General features: G+C 36.4%; 1 protein-coding gene across 1 annotated transcript in view; it reads left to right on the top strand.

The window, feature by feature from the left end:
- The window catches only part of LOC144960489 (intermembrane lipid transfer protein VPS13A-like), a 215,573-nt gene that overhangs the window by 38,829 nt on the left and 155,502 nt on the right, over nt 1-21,242 (top strand). The window contains exons 8-16 of the mRNA XM_078893643.1: nt 3,261-3,315; nt 8,633-8,763; nt 9,920-10,026; nt 11,290-11,524; nt 12,336-12,486; nt 14,019-14,190; nt 16,146-16,220; nt 18,097-18,295; nt 19,745-19,803. Of these exons, the coding sequence (XP_078749769.1) occupies nt 3,261-3,315; nt 8,633-8,763; nt 9,920-10,026; nt 11,290-11,524; nt 12,336-12,486; nt 14,019-14,190; nt 16,146-16,220; nt 18,097-18,295; nt 19,745-19,803 (1,184 nt within the window). The remainder of the gene's footprint in view (nt 1-3,260; nt 3,316-8,632; nt 8,764-9,919; nt 10,027-11,289; nt 11,525-12,335; nt 12,487-14,018; nt 14,191-16,145; nt 16,221-18,096; nt 18,296-19,744; nt 19,804-21,242) is intronic.

Here is a 21,242-nt window from a genome sequence, read left to right as displayed (position 1 = left end):
AAAGTAAATTTTCACCCTGACTGGATACAATTGTGTGATGACGGGTCGGTCACCTGTGTCGTCTGACTGTCGTACAGATGATGTGTGCCTGACTAAGAAGCTCACAACATTGCCATTTGGAAGTATAAAGAACCAACACACAAAATATGTGTAACCTTGAACATTTATAGTCTGGCTAATGCAGTTTAGTGAGAATTACTCATAAACATGGATGACAAAAAAAAAAAAAAAGATTAACAAAGACCCGAGTGACGTCAACTTCGTTCTATCTATTGCTTTTGTAAAAGATTACAGTAGATATAGACTGTATGAACTCTTATATCCATTGTGACCTTGACCTTTCCTGACCTCTCCCAAGTTTGACCCTTCCTGCTCCTTAAGACATGATTGCTTATTAATTAAAAAAGAAAAAAAAAAAAAGAAAATTAAATTCTCATCACATGAGATACTTTTATTGCATTATTCATAATTTTTGTCAAGGGTGTAAAACAGCTTTCATTTGAATTCCTTACCAACTATAGGAAAATCGTCACATTCGTTACGATACAACCAGCATTCAGTTTCTTATTCAATTTTCTCTTGTACAGCAAATGTTAATTTAAATAAAAAGAACTTTATGTTGTAGAGCATGTTTTGCTAAAGAAATTATTTATCGCAAGAACTTACTGCTATGGCGTTTGAGTGATAAACTATATATTTTTGTGTTAGTTGGGTGCAAAGTTTTGGGGAAAATCCTAAAAATGGCTGGTAAGGAGAGAGTTATGCAATATAAAACTTAAAATTTTTTTTTTAATCTTATATTTGTAGAAAAATATTTATGCCTCTCAGGTCAGACATTATGTTTATTTAAGAAATTAAGGAGCAGGCACCGGTGTAAGATACATCTCTGAACGAGTGTGTATGAAAGGTGCCAGACAAAGCAAGAAAGAAAAATACCAGAAATTAACCTCTCCCAAAAAATCAGTCTACCTCAAATGGAAATCGAACCTCAGACCTTCTGAATTCTGGTCAGACTCAGACATGCTACCATTACAAAGATCTATGCACCTCACCATCCACCATAGTCCGGTTCAATTCTCATCACAATAAAAACTTTTTATTCTCTATTCTTTAAAATGTTAATAATGAATTCATCCCATACCTGCAATGTATTCCTTTCTCCTCTTCTTCATTCCACAGACTGGTATACGAAATTATTTCCAACTATAAATGCCGTATTCTAAAAAAAAAGATTTAAAATTTGGCCAGAAAACTCATCCTTCAAATCTCGATCAATTGATCGAGATTTGAAGGATGAGTTTTCTGGTCAAATTTTAAATATACTTTTTTTTTTAGAATAAGGCATTTATGATCGAGATTTGAAGGATGAGTTTTCTGGCCAAATTTTAAATATACTTTTTTTTTTTAGAATACGGCATTTATAGTTGGAAATAATTTCGTATACCAGTCTTTGGAATGGAGAAGAGGAGAAAGGAATGCATTGGAGGTATGGGATGAATTCATTATTAACATTTTTTATTGAATAAAAAGTTTTTGTTGTGATGAGAATTGGTGGAAAAAAACTCTCAAACCTGGGACTTCTTTAATTAAGACTTCCTTAGTCTCAAGAGTATTTGGTTCATTTTAAATCAACCGATATATTGGGGACAGCGTGGCTCAGCGGTACCGTCTTTGCTTTCTACCCGAAAGTTACCGAGTTCGATCACCCGCCGCCACTACGCTCTGTGTGGCCTTGAGCAAGTCACCTCATTCCTAGCTCAATTTGCGGCGCTGCACTGCGGCTGATGCCTGGGTTATTCCAGTCTTCCTGTGGAATAGACCCTGGAGACAAATTTCCCCTATGGGATGAATAACGGGAATTTTATTATATGAGGGACACACGTTTTCTGGTCAAAATTTTAAATACACAGTTTTTCCAGAGCACGGCAGTACACCGCTTAGTTCGTCAGCTTTTGTAAAGTAAATTGAAATTTTAAGTGAAAGAGTGACTCACAACAACAAATCTATGTCTGATTATTAGTACAGTCAGTTTATTTCCAAAAGTGACCATGAACCGAACCAATCCTCTTCTTGGTACGGTTTATTTCCAAAAGTGACCATGAACCGAACCAATCCTCTTCTTGGTACGGTTTATTTCCAAAAGTGACCATGAACCAAACCAATCCTCTTCTTGGTACGGTTTATTTCCAAAAGTGACTACTATGAACCGCACCAATCCTCTTCTTGGAACTTAAATTACCCACAATGCAATACCATGTCCAGAGTAAAACCAACGTATCATATATTATAAGCTTTTACAGCTTTTCTTAATTATTGACAGATTAAAAAAACAACAACAAAAAACCCCCCAAAAAACTGCTTTAAAATTAGTATTGCCATTTCATTTTACCCTTTCGTCTAAGTCAAAACATTTTGTCATTACATTTTATTTTCCCCCATTTCTAATTTCCTTAACATTTTTATAAGTTGCTCTTTTTTTTTTCTTTTCTTTTTTCTTTTTTTTTTTTGGTAGATTAAAAATTATCTCATTCTTTGAAATGAAAATGAAAATGATAATAATAATAAGTTAGGTAATTATAATTATTATTCTATAACAACACCAGATAGTATAATTAACTTACTTGACTTAGAGGCCTTTCGCCTCCTATTCATACAAATGGGACGCCTCTGCCACCTTTTCTGTAATCTGTCGCACAGACAGTATGATAGAGAGAAAGAAAGCAAAATGAGAATTCTTCAGCTTAATAAATATAGATAAGAAATCCATACAAAATTACTTATGTAGGAATATAGTTCAACAGCCACTGATACAATCAATATATATATATATATACATAGAAAGAGAGAGAGAGAGAGAGAGAGAGAGAGAGAGAGACAGAGAGAGAGAGAGACACAGAGAGAGAGAGAGAGAGAGAGAGAGGGGTGGGGGGTGGTGGTTATTGTTTCGTTTATATTTTGTTTTCTTTTGTTTTGTTTTTTTTCTCGGATTTATTGGTTTTTTGTTTATTTGTTTTATTTTTGTTGATTTTTTTTTACTTTGGGTGGGGGGGGGTTAGAGAGAGAGAGAGAGAGAGAGAGAGAGAGAGAGAGAGAGAGAGAGAGAGAGAGAGGATCGGAGACACGGAGATGGTGAGGGAGATAGTGTATGTGTGTGTGTATGGGTGTGCCACTCACCTTACATTCATCTTAAATTCAGTTCAGGAAATCAAGAGACTGAATATTGGATTGTTTTTTTTTTCATTAATCTTTTCTCCTTTCAGGAGTCGTTGATGAATAAAGTGGGAAAACAACCCAACAAACCACAGCTGCCTTACTGTAAGTATTTCTTTATATCGGAGCTTTTTTATCTTTTTTTTTCTGGCATTTCTCTATACTCTTTCCATTTTTCTTCATTACACGTGATCCATCATTATAAACAAGCGTTATAAAATAAAAATAAATAAAAATTCCCTTTATTCATCCCCAAGGGGAAATTTGTCTTTAGGGTATATATTCCAAGGGAAGACTGGAATCACCCAGGCGTCAGCCGCAGTGCAGCGCCGCAAAGTGAGTTAGGGCGAGGTGACTTGCTCAAGGCCACACAGCGCAGCGGCGGGTGATTGAACTCGGTACCTTTCGGATAGGAAGCAAAGACCGTACCACTGAGTCACGCTGCCCCTATCAGAGTTTAAGTCCCGTAAAATTAATTTAACATCAAAATGATCTGAAATTGAGAGATTTCAGATTTTGCTGTTTGGACGTCTGAAAACGGTATTATGCCGGGATGAATATGGTGCTAAAAATTGAATTGAAGGCTTCAGTTGTAAAACATGAGTTAAAATTGATGCCTCCATTTGAGTTAAAATTGATGCCTCCATTTTAGTTAGAATTGATGCCTCCATTTGAGTTAGAATTGATGCCTCCATTTGAGTTAGAATTGATGCCTCCATTTGAGTTAAAATTGATGCCTCCATTTGAGTTAGAATTGATGCCTCCATTTGAGTTAGAATTGATGCCTCCATTTGAGTTAGAATTGATGCCTCCATTTGAGTTAGAATTGATGCCTCCATTTGAGTTGAAATTGATGCCTCCATTTGAGTTAGAATTGATGCCTCCATTTGAGTTGAAATTGATGCCTCCATTTGAGTTGAAATTGATGCCTCCATTTGAGTTAGAATTGATGCCTCCATTTGAGTTAGAATTGATGCCTCCATTTGAGTTAGAATTGATGCCTCCATTTTAGTTAAAATTGATGCCTCCATTTGAGTTAGAATTGATGCCTCCATTTGAGTTAGAATTGATGCCTCCATTTGAGTTGAAATTGATGCCTCCATTTTAGTTAGAATTGATGCCTCATTTGAGTTAGAATTGATGCTCCATTTGAGTTAGAATTGATGCCTCCATTTGAGTTAGAATTGATGCCTCCATTTGAGTTAGAATTGATGCCTCCATTTGAGTTAGAATTGATGCCTCCATTTGAGTTAGAATTGATGCCTCCATTTGAGTTAGAATTGATGCCTCCATTTGAGTTGAAATTGATGCCTCCATTTGAGTTAAATGATGCCTCCATTTGAGTTAGAATGATGCCTCCATTTGAGTTAAATTGATGCCTCCATTTTAGTTAAAATTGATGCCTCCATTTGAGTTAGAATTGATGCCTCCATTTGAGTTGAATTGATGCTCCATTTTAGTTGAATTGATGCCTCCATTTGAGTTAGAATTGATGCCTCCATTTGAGTTAGAATTGATGCCTCCATTTGAGTTAGAATTGATGCCTCCATTTGAGTTAGAATTGATGCCTCCATTTGAGTTAGAATTGATGCCTCCATTTGAGTTAGAATTGATGCCTCCATTTGAGTTAAATTGATGCCTCCATTTGAGTTAGAATTGATGCCTCCATTGAGTTAGAATTGATGCTCATTTGAGTTAGAAATTGATGCCTCCATTTGAGTTAGAATTGATGCCTCCATTTTTAGTTAGAATTGATGCCTCCATTTGAGTTAGAATTGATGCCTCCATTTGAGTTAGAATTGATGCCTCCATTTGAGTTGAATTGATGCTCCATTGAGTTGAATTGATGCCTCCATTTGAGTTAAAATTGATGCCTCCATTTTAGTTAGAATTGATGCCTCCATTTGAGTTAGAATTGATGCCTCCATTTGAGTTAGAATTGATGCTTCCATTTGAGTTAAAATTGATGCCTCCATTTGAGTTAGAATTGATGCCTCCATTTGAGTTAGAATTGATGCCTCCATTTGAGTTAGAATTGATGCCTCCATTTGAGTTAGAATTGATGCCTCCATTTGAGTTAGAATTGATGCCTCCATTTGAGTGATTGATGCTCATTGAGTTAAATTGATGCCTCCATTTGAGTTAGAATTGATGCCTCCATTTGAGTTAGAATTGATGCCTCCATTTGAGTTGAATTGATGATTTCCTCCATTTGAGTTAGAAATTGATGCCTCCATTTGAGTTAGAATTGATGCCTCCATTTGAGTTAAATTGATGCCTCCATTTGAGTTAAATTGATGCTCCTTTAGTTAGAATTGATGCCTCCATTTGAGTTAAATGATGCCTCCATTTGAGTTGATTGATGCCTCCATTTTGAGTTAGAATTGATGCCTCCATTTGAGTTAGAATTGATGCCTCCATTTGAGTTAGAATTGATGCCTCCATTTGAGTTAGAATTGATGCCTCCATTTTAGTTAGAATTGATGCCTCCATTTGAGTTAGAATTGATGCCTCCATTTGAGTTAGAAATTGATGCCTCCATTTGAGTTAGAATTGATGCCTCCATTTGAGTTAGAATTGATGCCTCCATTTGAGTTAGAATTGATGCCTCCATTTGAGTTAGAATTGATGCCTCCATTTGAGTTAGAATTGATGCCTCCATTTGAGTTAGAATTGATGCCTCCATTTGAGTTAGAATTGATGCCTCCATTTGAGTTAGAATTGATGCCTCCATTTGAGTTAGAATTGATGCCTCCATTTGAGTTGAAATTGATGCCTCCATTTGAGTTGAAATTGATGCCTCCATTTGAGTTGAAATTGATGCCTCCATTTGAGTTAGAATTGATGCCTCCATTTGAGTTAGAATTGATGCCTCCATTTGAGTTAGAATTGATGCCTCCACTTATTTGAGTTAGAATTGATGCCTCCATTTGAATTAAAATTGATGCCTCCACTTATTTGAGTTTGATGCCTCCATTTGAGTCAAAATTGATGCCTCCACTTATTTGAGTTAAAATTGATGCCTCCATTTGAATTAAAATTGATGCCTCCATTTGAGTTGAAATTGATGCCTCCACTTATTTGAGTTAAAATTGATGCCTCCACTTATTTGAGTTAAAATTGATGCCTCCATTTGAGTAAAAATTGATGCCTCCACTTATTTGAGTTAAAATTGATGCCTCCATTTGAGTTAAAATTGATGCCTCCACACAGCCGTTTAAATAGGGCCCAAACTTTCAGTTTAGTTACTTCTTCCCTCACTGGCTACCGTCAAGTAATGTAAACAATCCACCGTCAACCACAGTGATAACACCTGTCAAGACGGGGTGCACTGGCAATAAATTATGTCTGCAGGTAAATCTCATCGCTTTGAATTTCTCTCAGGCAGAGAATGGTAGAAATTTCATCAAAATACTCAATTTTCTCAGCCTATTGTGGACGCAGCATCTTTTTCATAATTTTCAAACATATATGGATACAAAGACCAGCTTTTCCTCTACAAGACGCAATTATTTTTGTTTACATCATTAAATGTTAAGTTTGTGTTTTGCTCTTTTGAATAATCAGAGTTTTTTATGAAATAATATTAAAATTATAAGTTTAAGAAATATTTAAAAATTCAAAATATCAAACCAACACTTTTTACCGTCAAGGGTGAGGGATCAGAGAAAAGTAGATAAAATTATCTTTCATATGATATATACTTTATTATGTAGATTCAGGGATTTAAGAATAGAGGGTGTGGAAAGGAATCTCAATAATTATTTTTGTTACCAACAAAGAGGAGAATATTTCATGATATTTTAGAAACCCAATAATAAAACTAGATAGTGATGATAAGAGACATTTATTTAATTTGATTTCATTGAATTTAAGCGGAAATTTTAGATATTTCTTAAATTTATTATTTAAGTTCTGTTCAGGTCATGGAGAGACACACTGAAGACGGTCATCACACCAGTACTAATGAAATATGTCGAATTTGTTGTGAAAGAGTACAGAGCCGTGCTGAGAGGATTAAAAGACTAGACGTTATCAACAATTGACTATAAATGTAAATGAGAAATTCTGACATATTTAAATATTTAAATTTGCGAGAAATGTATCTCACTGGTACATAATTTAAAGAAATGCGATGCAGGTATTGATACCTTTGGTTCAATGAGAAAATTCTGAACAAGAAACAATACTTAATGAGGTGAACATGATCCTAATCTTTCACCAGTGATGTGCTATATGCAGTCTATATGGCACACAAATTAAAAGATGTGCAAGTCAAGTACATAAAAAAAGTAATGGGCATGGATATCTCAAAAATAAGGTTATGAAAATTATAACTCTTTAAGATTTTCTTAGTGGTTTTGATTGTCTTTAAATGAGTGTCCTTATAGGGTATAACAATTTTCAATGGAATTCTTATAATTCGTTGATTCTGGGATAAATATAAATGAATCACATTTGACTATGTTGCTGGTTTATTAAAAAAATGTCTATTAAGACAATGCTGTGATTGGATTTCAGTTTTACCTTACTCAAAATCCTTACTTTTACGTACAGGTGAACTGATATCTCAAAAACGCCTCAATCTACTGGAATAAAATTTATATGTCTACATTCTACAGATATTCAACATCATTTCCATTACTTTTGTTTTAAAATCTTAAGTGTTGAACATGTTAAAATATTCTCTTAAAAATTTCAATTCACTTAAATTTATGTATCAACTTCATGGGTTATCCCTCTTGCTTTTTAACAACATCATAATAATGATTAAATAATCAATGAAAACTCTGTTAATAAACTGTTTGGTAGTATAAAAATATTTTTGCTACACTTAATAACGGCAATACTACATTAGTTTGAAATTCAGAAAAAATCGATCAAAACGGCGAAAAAATTGTCTCCCTCTCTCAGTGTAAAACTATGACTCATCATCACTAGACTGGCTAGATTTACCTGGCGAACTAAACTGAAAGCAATAAACGCCTGTGTCCACTTATTTGAGTTAAAATTGATGCCTCCATTTGAGTTAAAAATGATGCCTCCATTTGAGTTAAAAATGATGCCTCCATTTGAGTTAAAATTGATGTCTCATTCATTGATCCCACCACTTATTTGATTTAAAATTGATGCCTCCATTTGAGTTAAGATATGCATTTATTAAAGATTAAGTTTTGTTTCTTCAACTTCAAAAAGAAAATAAGAAATTCAAATTCACACACTTTGGACTTTATAGACAATTTTCTTCATCTAGATCATTCTGACATAGTGAAGTATAGTGGATTTAGACGATGGATTACAAATCTGCAAATATTTGAAAGGAACTTAAGATACCGACAAACCCCCCCCCCCCCCCCCCCACCCCCTCCCTCTCACACAAACACAAACATTCCATCTCACCCATTTCATTTTTCATTTCCAGTGTTCAAGCCAATATCAGCGGTGGCCCATCTCAAACTGAACACCAAACCGGAGTTGTCCGAGTTCACCAAGCCCAAGATCTTCCTGTCCCTGGTCTTTGACAATATAGCTCTGTCTCTGACCAAACAACAGGTAAGCAGTTATTCTCCATTCATACACATTGAATCGGTATTTACACATTTTTTCTGGGTCGGGTTCCTGACCTCCCATAGTGGGCAGGGAGGCACTTACTGTGTCTTCTATCCCCCTATATCTGTTTGAGGTTCCTGACCTCCCATAGTGGGCAGGGAGGTACATACTGTGTCTTCTATCCCCCTAAATCTGTTTGGGGTTCCTGACCTCCCATAGTGGGCAGGGAGGTATTTACTGTGTCTTCTATTCCCCTATATCTGTTTGGGGTTCCTGACCTCCCATAGTGGGCAGGGAGGTATTTACTGTGTCTTCTATCCCCTTATATCTGTTTTCCAACTTTCTTTCTGTCTTTGTCTTGGAATGAGATTACTTGGTTTTGTCCTGGCCCTGGCTGGATATCCTAGCTGGGAGGGAAACAGTCAAATGGATAATTTTTGGGAGATGATATTTTTTGTCTTGTAAATCATCTTTCTGTTATGAACTGTATTATGTTTTGTTACATATTAAATATTATGTATGATTTGTAAACATTTGAGTGTGTTCCTCTTAGTAGGGACCTGTGCTCGTGTCCGGATGAGACTTTTAGGTGATCTCAAACTAAGTACTTTGTATACTCTTGGAATCTACATATGTTTCCTATTTAGACCAATTCCCCTTTGTTTCACCTCCTCTTGGGTTCTTCAATTATAATTCTGGATCTATCCCATTTTCTTCCTTTTTACTGGCACTGATATAACCTTAATGTGTTGCAACCGCTGTAAAACCCTGAAAGATAAAACAAACATATTATTTTTGGACATAAAGTTTGGCTAAATTCAGACTTTTTTTGGCTCCAGATTCAGATGACAAGATGGTTTATTCGTCTTGGCAAAACTATCCTGTAATCTCGAATTCGTTTTTGGTGTTTCATTCATTGTGTTTTGTTGACATGAGGGAAAACCCATGATTTTTATTTTTCCATAATTTTTCAAAATATCTCAATAATGGTGTCTTTTGTGTCTTCTGTTACGAAAATGATCTTTTGGTACAACCAAATATGGGCAAATTTGTTTTTTGTTTTTGTTTGGAGAGGTAAATGTGGCAACATTTGGGTTTTTTTTTTCCGCCCTTCAAATTGGGATTATTATTATTTTTTTTTTTTTTCACCACTCCCCAGTATGATGACATCCTACAGCTTCTGGAGTCCCAGGAAAGAATGAACCTGATGGCCCTCAACAAGAAGAGTCGTCCAGACGTCCCTTACAAAGGGAATGCCAAGAAATGGTAAGGCTTAACAAAATGTGATCCATTGTCTTACTTACTTACTTACTTACTTACTTATCCGAACCAGCGACCGCCTGAGCTCAAGCCCTTCGGTCTTGTGTCGTGACGTAGAAGTTAGACGTCTTTTGTAGTTGTTCCAGGTGACTATAAAGTGTCTTACTGATGCTTGGATTTGGTGGGAGGAATGTACATCTCGGGTCTTCAAGAGGTTGACATTCAAACAAGTGGTGTGTTACTGTTTCATTGGGGTGTTGACATAGGGGGCAGGAAGGGGATGTGTCTCTTGTAATTTTGCTTAAATGGCTGTTGAGCGGTATGTGTTGTTTTCTTAGTTGAAAGATGATGCTTTGCTGGTGTCTTCTGAGCTTATTTAGGCTATCAGTCTTTACAGTAGTGGTCATATGGGAAAACATACATCTACCCGTGGTGCTCATTGCCCAACTGTTCATCATCGATTGCCTCAAAACAGTGGTATGTCAGATTGAATTCGATGATGAGAAATGAATTTTATTAAAGAGAATAAAAAATAAATAAAATTAAAAAAAAAAAAAAATTCTCTTTATTCATCCGCAAGGTGAAATTAATCTTTCGGGTCTATTCTCCAAGGGAAGACTGGAATAACCCAGGCGCCAGCCGCAGTGCAGCGTCGCAAAGTGAGCTAGGGCTAGGTGACTTGGTCAAGGCCACACAATGCAGCGGCGGGTGATCGAACTCGGTACCTTTTGGGTACGAAGCAAAGACCGTACCGCTGAGCCACGCTGCCCCTAAAAGTGGCAGTAAAAAATTACGCCCTTTCGCCATGGCGTCGTAAGATACCGTCCAGACGTCCTTTGCAAAGGCAATGCCAAGAAATGGTAAGGCGTAACAAAATGTGACGACCGATTGTCTCCAAACAATGTTATGTCTGATTGAATCCGATGATGAGAAAGGAATTTTATTGAAAAAAAAAAGAATAAAAATAAAAAGAATTTCCCCTCCGCCAGGGCATCATAAGATACTGTTGCCTTGGCATTCCACGAAGGAATATAGATAATCCATCAAACAGGATATCTGATGTCAACAGGAATCAGGGGGGGGTTAATAATCTTGCCCAAAGAGGAAAAAAAAAAAGGAAAGTGCCTGAAGTGGGGCTTGAACCCGGGACCTTCCAGATCACAGTCCAATGCCTTAACCACTCGTGGGTATTTTACTGTATGAAATCTCACGATATTACTTTAAAAAATTGTTTTCTGTCTTTAATGTGTTTTTGAATTATTATTGCAGGTGGCACCATGCATATTCTCGCATTCTGGAGAACGAAGTCCAGCGTCGACGAAAGATGTGGGGCTGGAGCTACATCAAGGCTCATCGGGACAACCAGAGACAGTACAAGGACCTCTACGTCAAGAAACTGTCCAACAAGAGGCACGGGAGCAAAGACGCTGCTGATATGGCTGAGCTGGAGGAAAAACTGGACGTTCTTAACATTGTCCTGGTCAGAAGTCAGGCTGAAGGCATTGTACGTGGTCTTTGATTCCAGTAGATTTTCTGTCTGTCCTTAGGGTGTGATGGGGATAGGGGGGGGGGGAAGAGAGAGAGAGAGAGAGAGAGAGAGAGAGAGAGAGAGAGAGAGAGAGAGAGAGAGAGTATGATCAATTATAGGAAGTTTTATGTATATATTATATCGCTACGTATGCATTAGTTTAGTTTTGGTCTATCTTCCACTCTCTCTCCTCACTTCCTCTCAAGTCTTTCTCTCTCTCTTCTTCTTCTTCTCTCTTCTCTTCTTTTCTTCTTCTTCTTCTTCTCTTCTCTTTTCTTCTTCTCTATTCTTCTTCTTCTTCTCTCTTCTTCTTCTTCTTCTTCTTTTTCTCTTCTTCTTCTTCTCATTTCATCTTTCTTTTTTATTTTTCTTTTTCTTTCTTTTTTTCTTCTTCTTCTTCTTCTTCTTCTTTCTTCTTCTTCTTCTTCTTCTTCTTTTCTTCTTCTTCTTCTTCTTCTTTCTTCTTCTTCTTCTTCTTCTTTTCTTCTTCTTCTTCTCTTCTTCTCTCTTCTTCTTCTCATTCTTTCTTTTCTTTTTTGTATTTATTCTTTTTTTTTTCTTTTTTTTCTTCTTCTTCTTCTTCTTCTTCTTCTTCTTCTTCTTCTTCTTCTTCTTCTTCTTCTTCTTCTTCTTCTTCTTCTTCTTCTTCTTCTTCTTCTTCTTCTTCTTCTTCTTCTTCTTCTCGGAATTGAATGATTTTTTCTACCAAAGTCACCGATCTGGTTCTATTGCTTAAAATAAGAACCAAACCCAACTTGATATATATATCTATTATTTGACTCACCAGGTAGCCAAAGAAGGAGCCAAGAAGAAGGCTGTGGAGAAAAAGAGCAGTGGAAGTTGGTTCGGGGGATGGTTTGGAAGAGGCAGTAGCAGTGAAAATGTGGCCTCTGGAGAAACGGGCGTGGACGAGTCAGCTGGTGCCCTGGGTGAATTAGGTATAAAAATACAGTAGTAGTAGTGTGGCTATGGGGTCTAGGGGTATGACACTCGCTTTCGGATTTGGAAGGTCTTGGTTTCGAGCCTCACTCGCTGGCTCGCTCTCTCTGCGCATAGTTGAGTCCTCGGAGAAGAGGCTCTTTACTCACATTCTCTCACATTACTCCAGTGTAAAATGAGTACCTGGCCATTAACAGCAAAAAAAACAACAAGTTGTAATATCGCCTAACAGGTTTAATGTTGCTGTTGGCCAGGGACTCCTTGTGAAGTGCTTTGAGCACGTTTAGTGGATATTGCGCTATATATTTTTCTTAGTTTCCATTGTGGAACAACCACTTTATAGCAGCGGAAGTTGGTTCGGTGGATGGTTTGCAGGAAGAAGAAGCAGTGCCAGTGAAAACGTGGCCTCTGGAGAAACGGGCGTGGACGAGTCAGCTGATGCCCTGGGTGAATTAGGTAAAACATAGTAGCAGTAGTAGTGTGGCTATGGGGTTTAGGGGTATGACACTCGCTTTCGGATCGGAAGGTCCTGGGTTCGAGCCTCGCTCGCTCGCTCGGCACGTAGTTGAGTCCAGTAAAAAAAAGTCTGTAGGTGCAAGAAAGTGAATCTGACATTAGCGCAAACAAATGATAATTCCCAACATCAAATTATGACTGATAATAATTATGCCCTAGCTAATCAATTTTATCAATAATCATTTGAATTTCATTCAATTTTGACATCGTGTTTGTGGGGATGATTGTGAAACAGTCAAATGCATAGTTGTTGTTTTGGGAGATGATATTTTTTTTCCTTGACAATCTCTTATGTATTATTATGTTTGTTATTTTGAATGTATAATGAAATGTAAGCATTTGAGTGAATTCCTCTTTGTTGTATCTTGTGCTTGTGTCTGGGTGAGACTTATAGGTGATCCCAGACTAAGTACATTGGTGGTAAGCTCTTGGATTCTACATCTGATCCCAATTTGTTCCCAATTCCCCTTTGTCTTACTCTCTCTTGGGTGCTTGAATTGTAATTCTATAACTTTCGACTATCCCAATTATCGTCCTTTTTACTGGCGCTGATATAACCTAAATGTGTTGCAAGCGCCATAAAACCCTTAAAAACAACAAACAAAAAAACAAGTTAGTCAGTCGTATGTCAATCTGTATAAAATAGTTTTATAATTTTTTAAATTTGTCAGTATTTCTGTGCTCTTTGGCTAAAGTGAAACAATGGCTGTATGGAACAATTTTATCATCCAACCCTATTTTTTTTTAAAAGACTAGATTTATTTAAAGTTTTGTCAGAATCCTGATTTGATAATATTCTGGTCTTGATTTACGTGTCGTAGGGCTTGGTCGCTCTGATTGATGTTGTTCTTACAAATAGATAAATTTCAACAAATTCTATCCAACCAGATTTAGAATTTGCATTGATATTGTATTAAACTAAAAAAAAAAAAAAAGGAATTTAGTTTAGAGTTAACTTTTTACAGTTTGATTTTAAATAGCTTTTTATCCATCCCCGTCCCCATCCTCTGGACAGGACGTGAGTTCCAGAAAGAGTTCAACACCAAAGAGCAAGCCAAGCTGTACAAAGCCATCGGGTACGAGGAGGGCGTCCCCAACAAAGACTTTCCTGTGGAGTTTGTGGCTGTCCGAGTGGTCACCAAGCTGAACAAACTGTCCGTCTCCCTAGTGGATGATATGAACGAAAGGTACTTGACTTACTCCCATCTCTCATCCTTGGTGAAGAATAGGGAGCTGTGAACACATCCCTTTCAGCTGCGGTAGTAATTACCTCCTTCCTGAATGTAACCCCCCCCCCCCCCCCCCAGACCTATGAAAATTCTTTCACCATACTCGGGTTTTAAAGGCTTATATTTAAAGAAGATTTTTTAAACCCCATGTTTAAAACTCTTTTGACCATTTTCTTATGTTTTTTTCCTCTCTCCATATAAATGCCAGCCAGACTTAAACTTTATGCTCTGCTTAAAAAAAAAAAGGTAGTTCTTCAGAGCTGGAGTTTTATCCCCGGTTTCTAAAGCAAACTGACTACCTTTTGTATTAGACGATATTCTATCACAAAGCATTTTCCACCAAATCTTAAAAAGACCCAGCTACCCAGTCACTGATGGGTGGACAGGAGAGGGGAGGGGGGGGGGGGGGGTTGTCCAAAGAAAAAAAAAGAAAAAAGTTGTCAACTTCACCAGGGATTGATGTCAGTCCCTTATGGTGTGAAGTGAGTGCTCTACCAACTGAATCATTGCCCCCCCCCCCCCCTCCCCTCCATTCTATGCTTCAAATAATCCACATTCCTAAAAGTGTATGATTAACTCCTCTCTCCTTACCAGCCATTTTTAGAATTTACCCCGAAATTTCACACCCAACCGACACAAAATAGACTGTTCCTAATCAAATAAAAAAGTAACCTGGTACATTCTATACAGAATGTTGTTCAGCAAAATGAGCTCTACAACACTGTGTTTAGCATTTACAGCTGTCTAAAGCAACAAACAACAAAAGCATTTCTTGACATTTTGTGATGTACAAGAGCCATGAGAATACTGTCGGTACATCATAACGAATGTGACGATTTGTGACCCTCCGTCTCAAAACGGTATTATGTCGGGATGATTCAGACCCGAAAAAGTAAATTTAGAGATAGATTGATGAGAAATTGGACCTTAGAAGTTTCTGCAATGCAAGAAATAGTCTTTATACTCCAGCTTAACGTACAGAAAATAAACCCAAGTTGGATATTTGTGACTATGAATTCAATTTCCCTTACCGAGTGGATCCCGACATAATACCGCTTCGATACGGTGGATCACATTTTCCTATGGGTGGTAAGGAAAGGGTTAAATGGGGTGAACTGTATAATGCAGACCTGCATACAACTACGAAACATTTCGTAGAACAGCAGATTTTTAGCTCCAAACTGACAATTATAGATAGTATGCGCTTGGCTAAGAAGCTCATAACATTGCCATCTGGAAGTATAACGGACCAACACACAAAACTATGTGTATCCATGAACGTTTATAGTCAGGTTAATGCAGTTTAGTGAGAACTACTCATAAACGAGGATGGCACAAACAATAACAAAGGCCTGAGTGACGTCATCTCCTTTCTATCTATATAAAGATCTTTGATTCAATAAAACAAAGCTTTAAGCCGTCGCTAGTCTACTATAAGGGAGTTAAAAGCAATATTATTGTAACATATTAATGACAAAATGGTAATTTTTACTAGTAGCTCCAGTTTTTAATAATAATAATAATAATAATAATAATAATAATAATAATAATAATAATAATAATAATAATAATAATAATAATAATAATAATAATAATACACATTTATACAGCGCTCATTCTCGTGTAAAAACAAGCTCTGGGCACTTTATAATATAAATTATCAATTTTGAAAATGCCAGAAAATAACAAGGGCTTCAATCTTGATGGTTTGATGGCCTTTCAAAGGGCTGATTTTGAAATTTGTGATGGTTCACTTTATTTGACTTTAATAAGTCTAATATTGTTTTTATTGTTAATATGGTAAAACCCGTGAAAACTACGAATATTTTCAAGTCCATCAAGGTAGGTCTGATAATGTATTCCAATGTCACCATTGGTTTCTGTGTACATTGTCTTCTTCTCCATCATTGCAGGGAGGTCATCTTGAAGAGCACCCTGTCAGACATCTACGTCAGTTTCGGTCAAAGACCTTCAGCAAATGCCATCAGGTGAGATATTTTCCTATTTGACAAGAAACTAGTCATCCGACGTATAGGTTCTTGTTCCAAGTCCCTCTTTGGGTGGTACAAAGTGTAAAGTCCTTGAAGAAAGCTCTTGCCTCATATGTTCTCCCATTCTCAAGTTCAACGTCTTCATCTGCAAAAGGCGAATTACACATCACTGCAGATTTGATACAATTATGTGGTGACTTTCTCCATTACATATTGTGTTATTGAGTTGAAAGATAAATCAGGGATGTAAATCTTTCAGAACGGGTGGTTGGATGGGAGCATCACCCTTGAATCATATACCTATGATGTTCGCATGGGTGTATGATCCGATAGTGATGTCGTTTCTTCTTCTCTTTACTAGCCTATCCTGCTTCTTTGGTTTGTGATTGTATTTTTGACAGGGGATATTTTTTTTCTGTAAATCTTCTGCCTGTTTGTTCTTGGTTATTTATAATTTAGCTTATGATATCTTTAGGTTATGATTTTGATTTACATTTGTACTATTTTTGTTAGATTGCTTGTTTTTTTGTTTCAGCGGTCTCTCATATAACCTCAATTGTGTTGGAAGAGACCTAAAGCAACAAACAAACAAACAAAAAATAAATCTTTCAGAATTATTAGGATTTCCTATTTTTCACACATTTTCTTAATACCTAAACAAAATAATCTGGATTTTAGTCTGAGGCTTATCACTCAAAAGTCCTAAAAATCATGTCACCATCACAAGGCCATTTATCACCTCATTCCTGGAGTGTCACTTGGAGTTTTCCGAAGTAGGTACCTACTGAGACGGTCGATGTAGATTATTGAAATGAGCTCGCAGAATTTCAGAATTTTTTTCAAGTTTGCATTTACAACCCTGATAAATGTTTAATAGTTGATCAAATTTGTAGTTGTTGGTAATATCTAGGATTTCTGGTGGGAGAGTGTTCCATTCCTAGATGGTTCTTGGGAAGAAACTGTTTTTATATGTGTTGGTTCTATGTGTTGGAATTGTGAACTTACTGCTATGATTATTCCTTGTGGATATACAGTGTTGTTTTATAAAATACTGTGGTAGAGTTACTGCTGTTTTGTTTGAATGTGCTGTTCTGTGGAGAAGTTGGAGGCGTTTTTCTTTCCGTCTACTTTCCAGTGTTTTCCACTGCAACAATTTCAGGGCCTCAGTAATACATCCTGGTTTGCACAATTCATTGTTGGTGACAAACCTCGAAGCTGCTCTTTCAGAAGTACTGGCTGGGGTCTTTTTGGGGTCTTCCCATTGTGGGCAGGGCGAGGCACTTACTGTGTCTTCTATCCCCCTATACCTGTTTTCCAACATGCTTTATTACTGTGTCTTGGAATGAGATGACTTGGTTTTGTTCTGACCCTGGCCTGGGTTTTTGGCTGGGAGGGAAATAGTCAAATGTGTGGTTATAGTTTTGGGAGATGATTTATTTTCCCTTGTAAACCCTCTCTCTGTTATGTATTTTTATATTTTGTGTGTTGATTATATAATGGTTTGTAAACATTTGAGTGTATTCCTCTAAACTGGGATTTTTATTGCTTTTGTCTGGATGAGACATTTAGGTAATCTTAAACCAAGTGCACTGATAATGTGTTCTTAAAATCTACATCTGTTCCCTATTTTAAACATTCCCCTTTCCCTTTTTCTTATGTGCTGTCATTTGTAAATCTAGATTTTTTTTTTTTTGACTATCCCATTTTCTTCCCTTTTCTTGACCTAAATATGTTGCCAGTGTCGTAAAACCCTTAAAAAAAAAAATTAAAAAAAAAACAAACACCCAGAAATAAAACAGTTCTGAAATGGTGGGTCACAATTGTTTTTTTTTAATTTTTATTTTTTAATATTTTTAATGCCGTTAATTCACAGAGTGGATTCTAAAGTGAGTCGCCTGCTGGTGACCGGTCGTCCAGCAACCCTAAAGGATGTCGTGCCAAAGATGGTGGCGTCGGTAAAGGATGAGGAGGCATCGTTGCTGTCGGTCATGTTTGAATCCAACCCGGTAGACGGGGACTGCGACACCAGGGCCAGAGTTAAATCCAATCCATTGGAAATCATCTACGATGCTGTAAGATTTTTAAAAAAAAGGAGATTTGTTAAAATAACATTTTAAAAATTCTCTGGCGCTGATATGACCTTAATGTGTTGCAAGCGCAGTAAAACCCTTAAAACAAAAAAAAAACCCACAAAAAAATGATCTTTTTTTCTTGAGTCAGATGGTTGGTTCTGTTCGATGAAGAATATAAAAAAAAAAGTCTCTTAGAGCTATGGCGGGTCCTGATAGCTCAATTGATAGAGCACTCACCTCACATGCATAGAGATTGAGATCGATCCTGGTTGAAGTGCGGCAATGTGGTCTTGTGCTATGACACTCATTTTCGGATCAGAAGGTCCCGGGTTCGAGCCTCGCTTGGTGCATATTTGAGTCCTGGAAAAGGCTCTTTACTCGCATTCTTTCACCATACTAAAATGTAAAATGAGTAGCTGAGTAAAATTAGCAGCATTGTCTTTGTTGAAAAAATTGCAATGTCGCCTAACAGGTGTCATGCCTCATTCTACATGTTACGTGTTGCTATTGGCCAGGGACCCCATGTCAAGTGCTTAGAGCATGTTTAGTGGATATTTCGCAATACAAAAAGATTAATGTTAAAAACTTTCTTTTTTTTTTTTTAAAAGTTGCTGATTTTTTTTTTTCTTCTAATCCTCCCCTGTCCACCCAGCAGTGGATGGGTAGCTTTTTCGAGCCAGAAGGGGCATGGCTCTGGATTTTGTCCTGACTTCTGTAACGTTAAACACATTTGTAGTCGATTGCTCTTCTCTGTTTTTAGCCAATCCTATTGCTTTACTCTTCTAAAGTTATTTAACCTTTCAATTTCACCATTGTAATGGAAATACTCTCAAACAAAACGCAGAATATTGTCCATTACAACAATGTGAAGACAAGCCCGTAATTGCATTCGGTTATCGGACCTGTAAAGATGTACACTGAGATGGAGGTCAATCTTATTGAGTTTTTTTTTCTCCTATTCTTTGTACAGTGATGAAAATGTGCGATATAAATGCCTTATTATTAATATTATTATTTATTATTATTATTATTATTATATTATTATTTATATTATTATTATTATTATTATTATTATTATTATTATTATTATTATTATTATTATTATTATTATTATATTATTATTATTATTATTATTATTATTATTATTATTATTATTTATTATTATTATTATTATTATTATTATTATTATTCTTTTTATTATTATTATTATTATTATTATTATTATTATTATTATTATTATTATTATTATTATTATTATTATTATTATTATTATTATTATTATTATTATTATTATTTTATTATTATTTATTATTATTATTATTATTATTATTATATTATTATTATTATTATTATTATTATTATTATTATTATTATTATTATTATTATTATTATTATTATTATTATATTATTATTATTATTATTATTATATTATTATTATTATTATTACAGACTACCATCAACTCTCTGGCTGTATTTTTCAAGCCACCTGAAGACATTCAACTAAAACAGTGAGTCATCAATGCATTGGTTTCCTCAATTCATTGACAAATTTTTTATCCCCTTTGCTTAATTTAAGTAATTTAAGATTCCTTTAAGTTTTGACTGCATTTCTAACATATTCAAATATTCACTGATTGCTTGGTGAGAGTAAAGTCCTTCAGGGCCGTTTTGTAGTGGAGGATCTGGGGGTCGAGTCTCGCTCGGGATCGCATAGGAGAATCTCTGGGACAGGCTTTTTACTCGTATCCTCTCACCACACTCGGGTGTAATTGAGTACCTGCTGGGCGGGGTTCCTGACCTCCCATAGTGGACAGGGAAGTACTTACTGCGTCTTCTTTCCCCCTATTCCTATTTTCCAACATGCTTTCTGTCTTTGTCTTGGAATGAGATTACTTGGTTTTGTCTTGACCCTGGCCGGATACCCCCTGGCTGAGAGGGAAACAGTCAACTGTTATAGTTATATATGTTTTTCTTTGTTTGTAAATCTTCTCTCTGTTATGCACTGTATTATGTTTTGTTTACATGTTATATATATATGATTTGTAAACATTTGAGTGTGTTCTTTGTTGGGGCCTGTGCTTAACGTCAGGATGAGACATTTAGGTGATCTCAAACTAAGTACTTTGATAGTGTGCTCTTGGAATCTACACCTGTTTTCTATTTGAGCCGATTCCCCTTTGTCTTACCTTTTCTTGGGTGTACTTTAATTGAAATTCTAGAACTTTTGACTATCCCATATTCTTCCTTTTTACTGGCATTGATATGACCTAAAGGTGTTGCAAGCGCCGTAAAACCCTTAAAAACAAACTGAGTGCCTGGCTGTTGAAAGCATTGTCTCTGTCAGTAGAAATATATGTCTCGTCCTACATGTTAAGTGTTGCTGCTAATTAGGGACAACTTTTTAAACACTTTGAGCACGTTTAGTGGATGTTGTGCCATATATATGCTCATGACTCGTGTCACAAGGCCCATAAGCCCGGAGTTTATCCTGGTGGTTTAGATAGCATTAAACAGACAGTGGCAATTTCTTGCTACCCCCTGGATAGGATAGTAACCTATTATAGAAAGTCTAAGTAATATTTCCTGGATGGACAGAGGGTTCAGGGAAAAAAAACATTGACTGCACTCAGGATTGTTATCGTTGCCTTTGCTTTTTGTGCCAGTTGGCTATAAATAACTTGAGATTTTATATAGCGCAATATTCATTGAACGTGCTCAAAGCGCTTTACAAAGGGTCCCTGACAAACAGCAACATGTAACATGTAGAATGAGACATGATACGTGTTAGGCGATATTTCAATTTTTTTCCGACAAAGACAACGCGGTGCATGGCCAGGTACTCATTTTACACCTGAGTACATTGAGAGAATGTGAGCAAAGAGCCTTCTCCAAGGACTCAACTATGCGCGGAGCGAGGTTCGAAGCCAGGACCATCCGTTCCGAAAGC

Source organism: Berghia stephanieae, chromosome 15, assembly GCF_034508935.2.
Source record: "Berghia stephanieae isolate SIO BIC M18660-M18661 chromosome 15, UCSD_Bste_1.3, whole genome shotgun sequence".
Lineage (NCBI taxonomy): Eukaryota > Metazoa > Mollusca > Gastropoda > Nudibranchia > Aeolidiidae > Berghia > Berghia stephanieae.
This window is presented reverse-complemented; position numbering and strand designations above follow the sequence as displayed.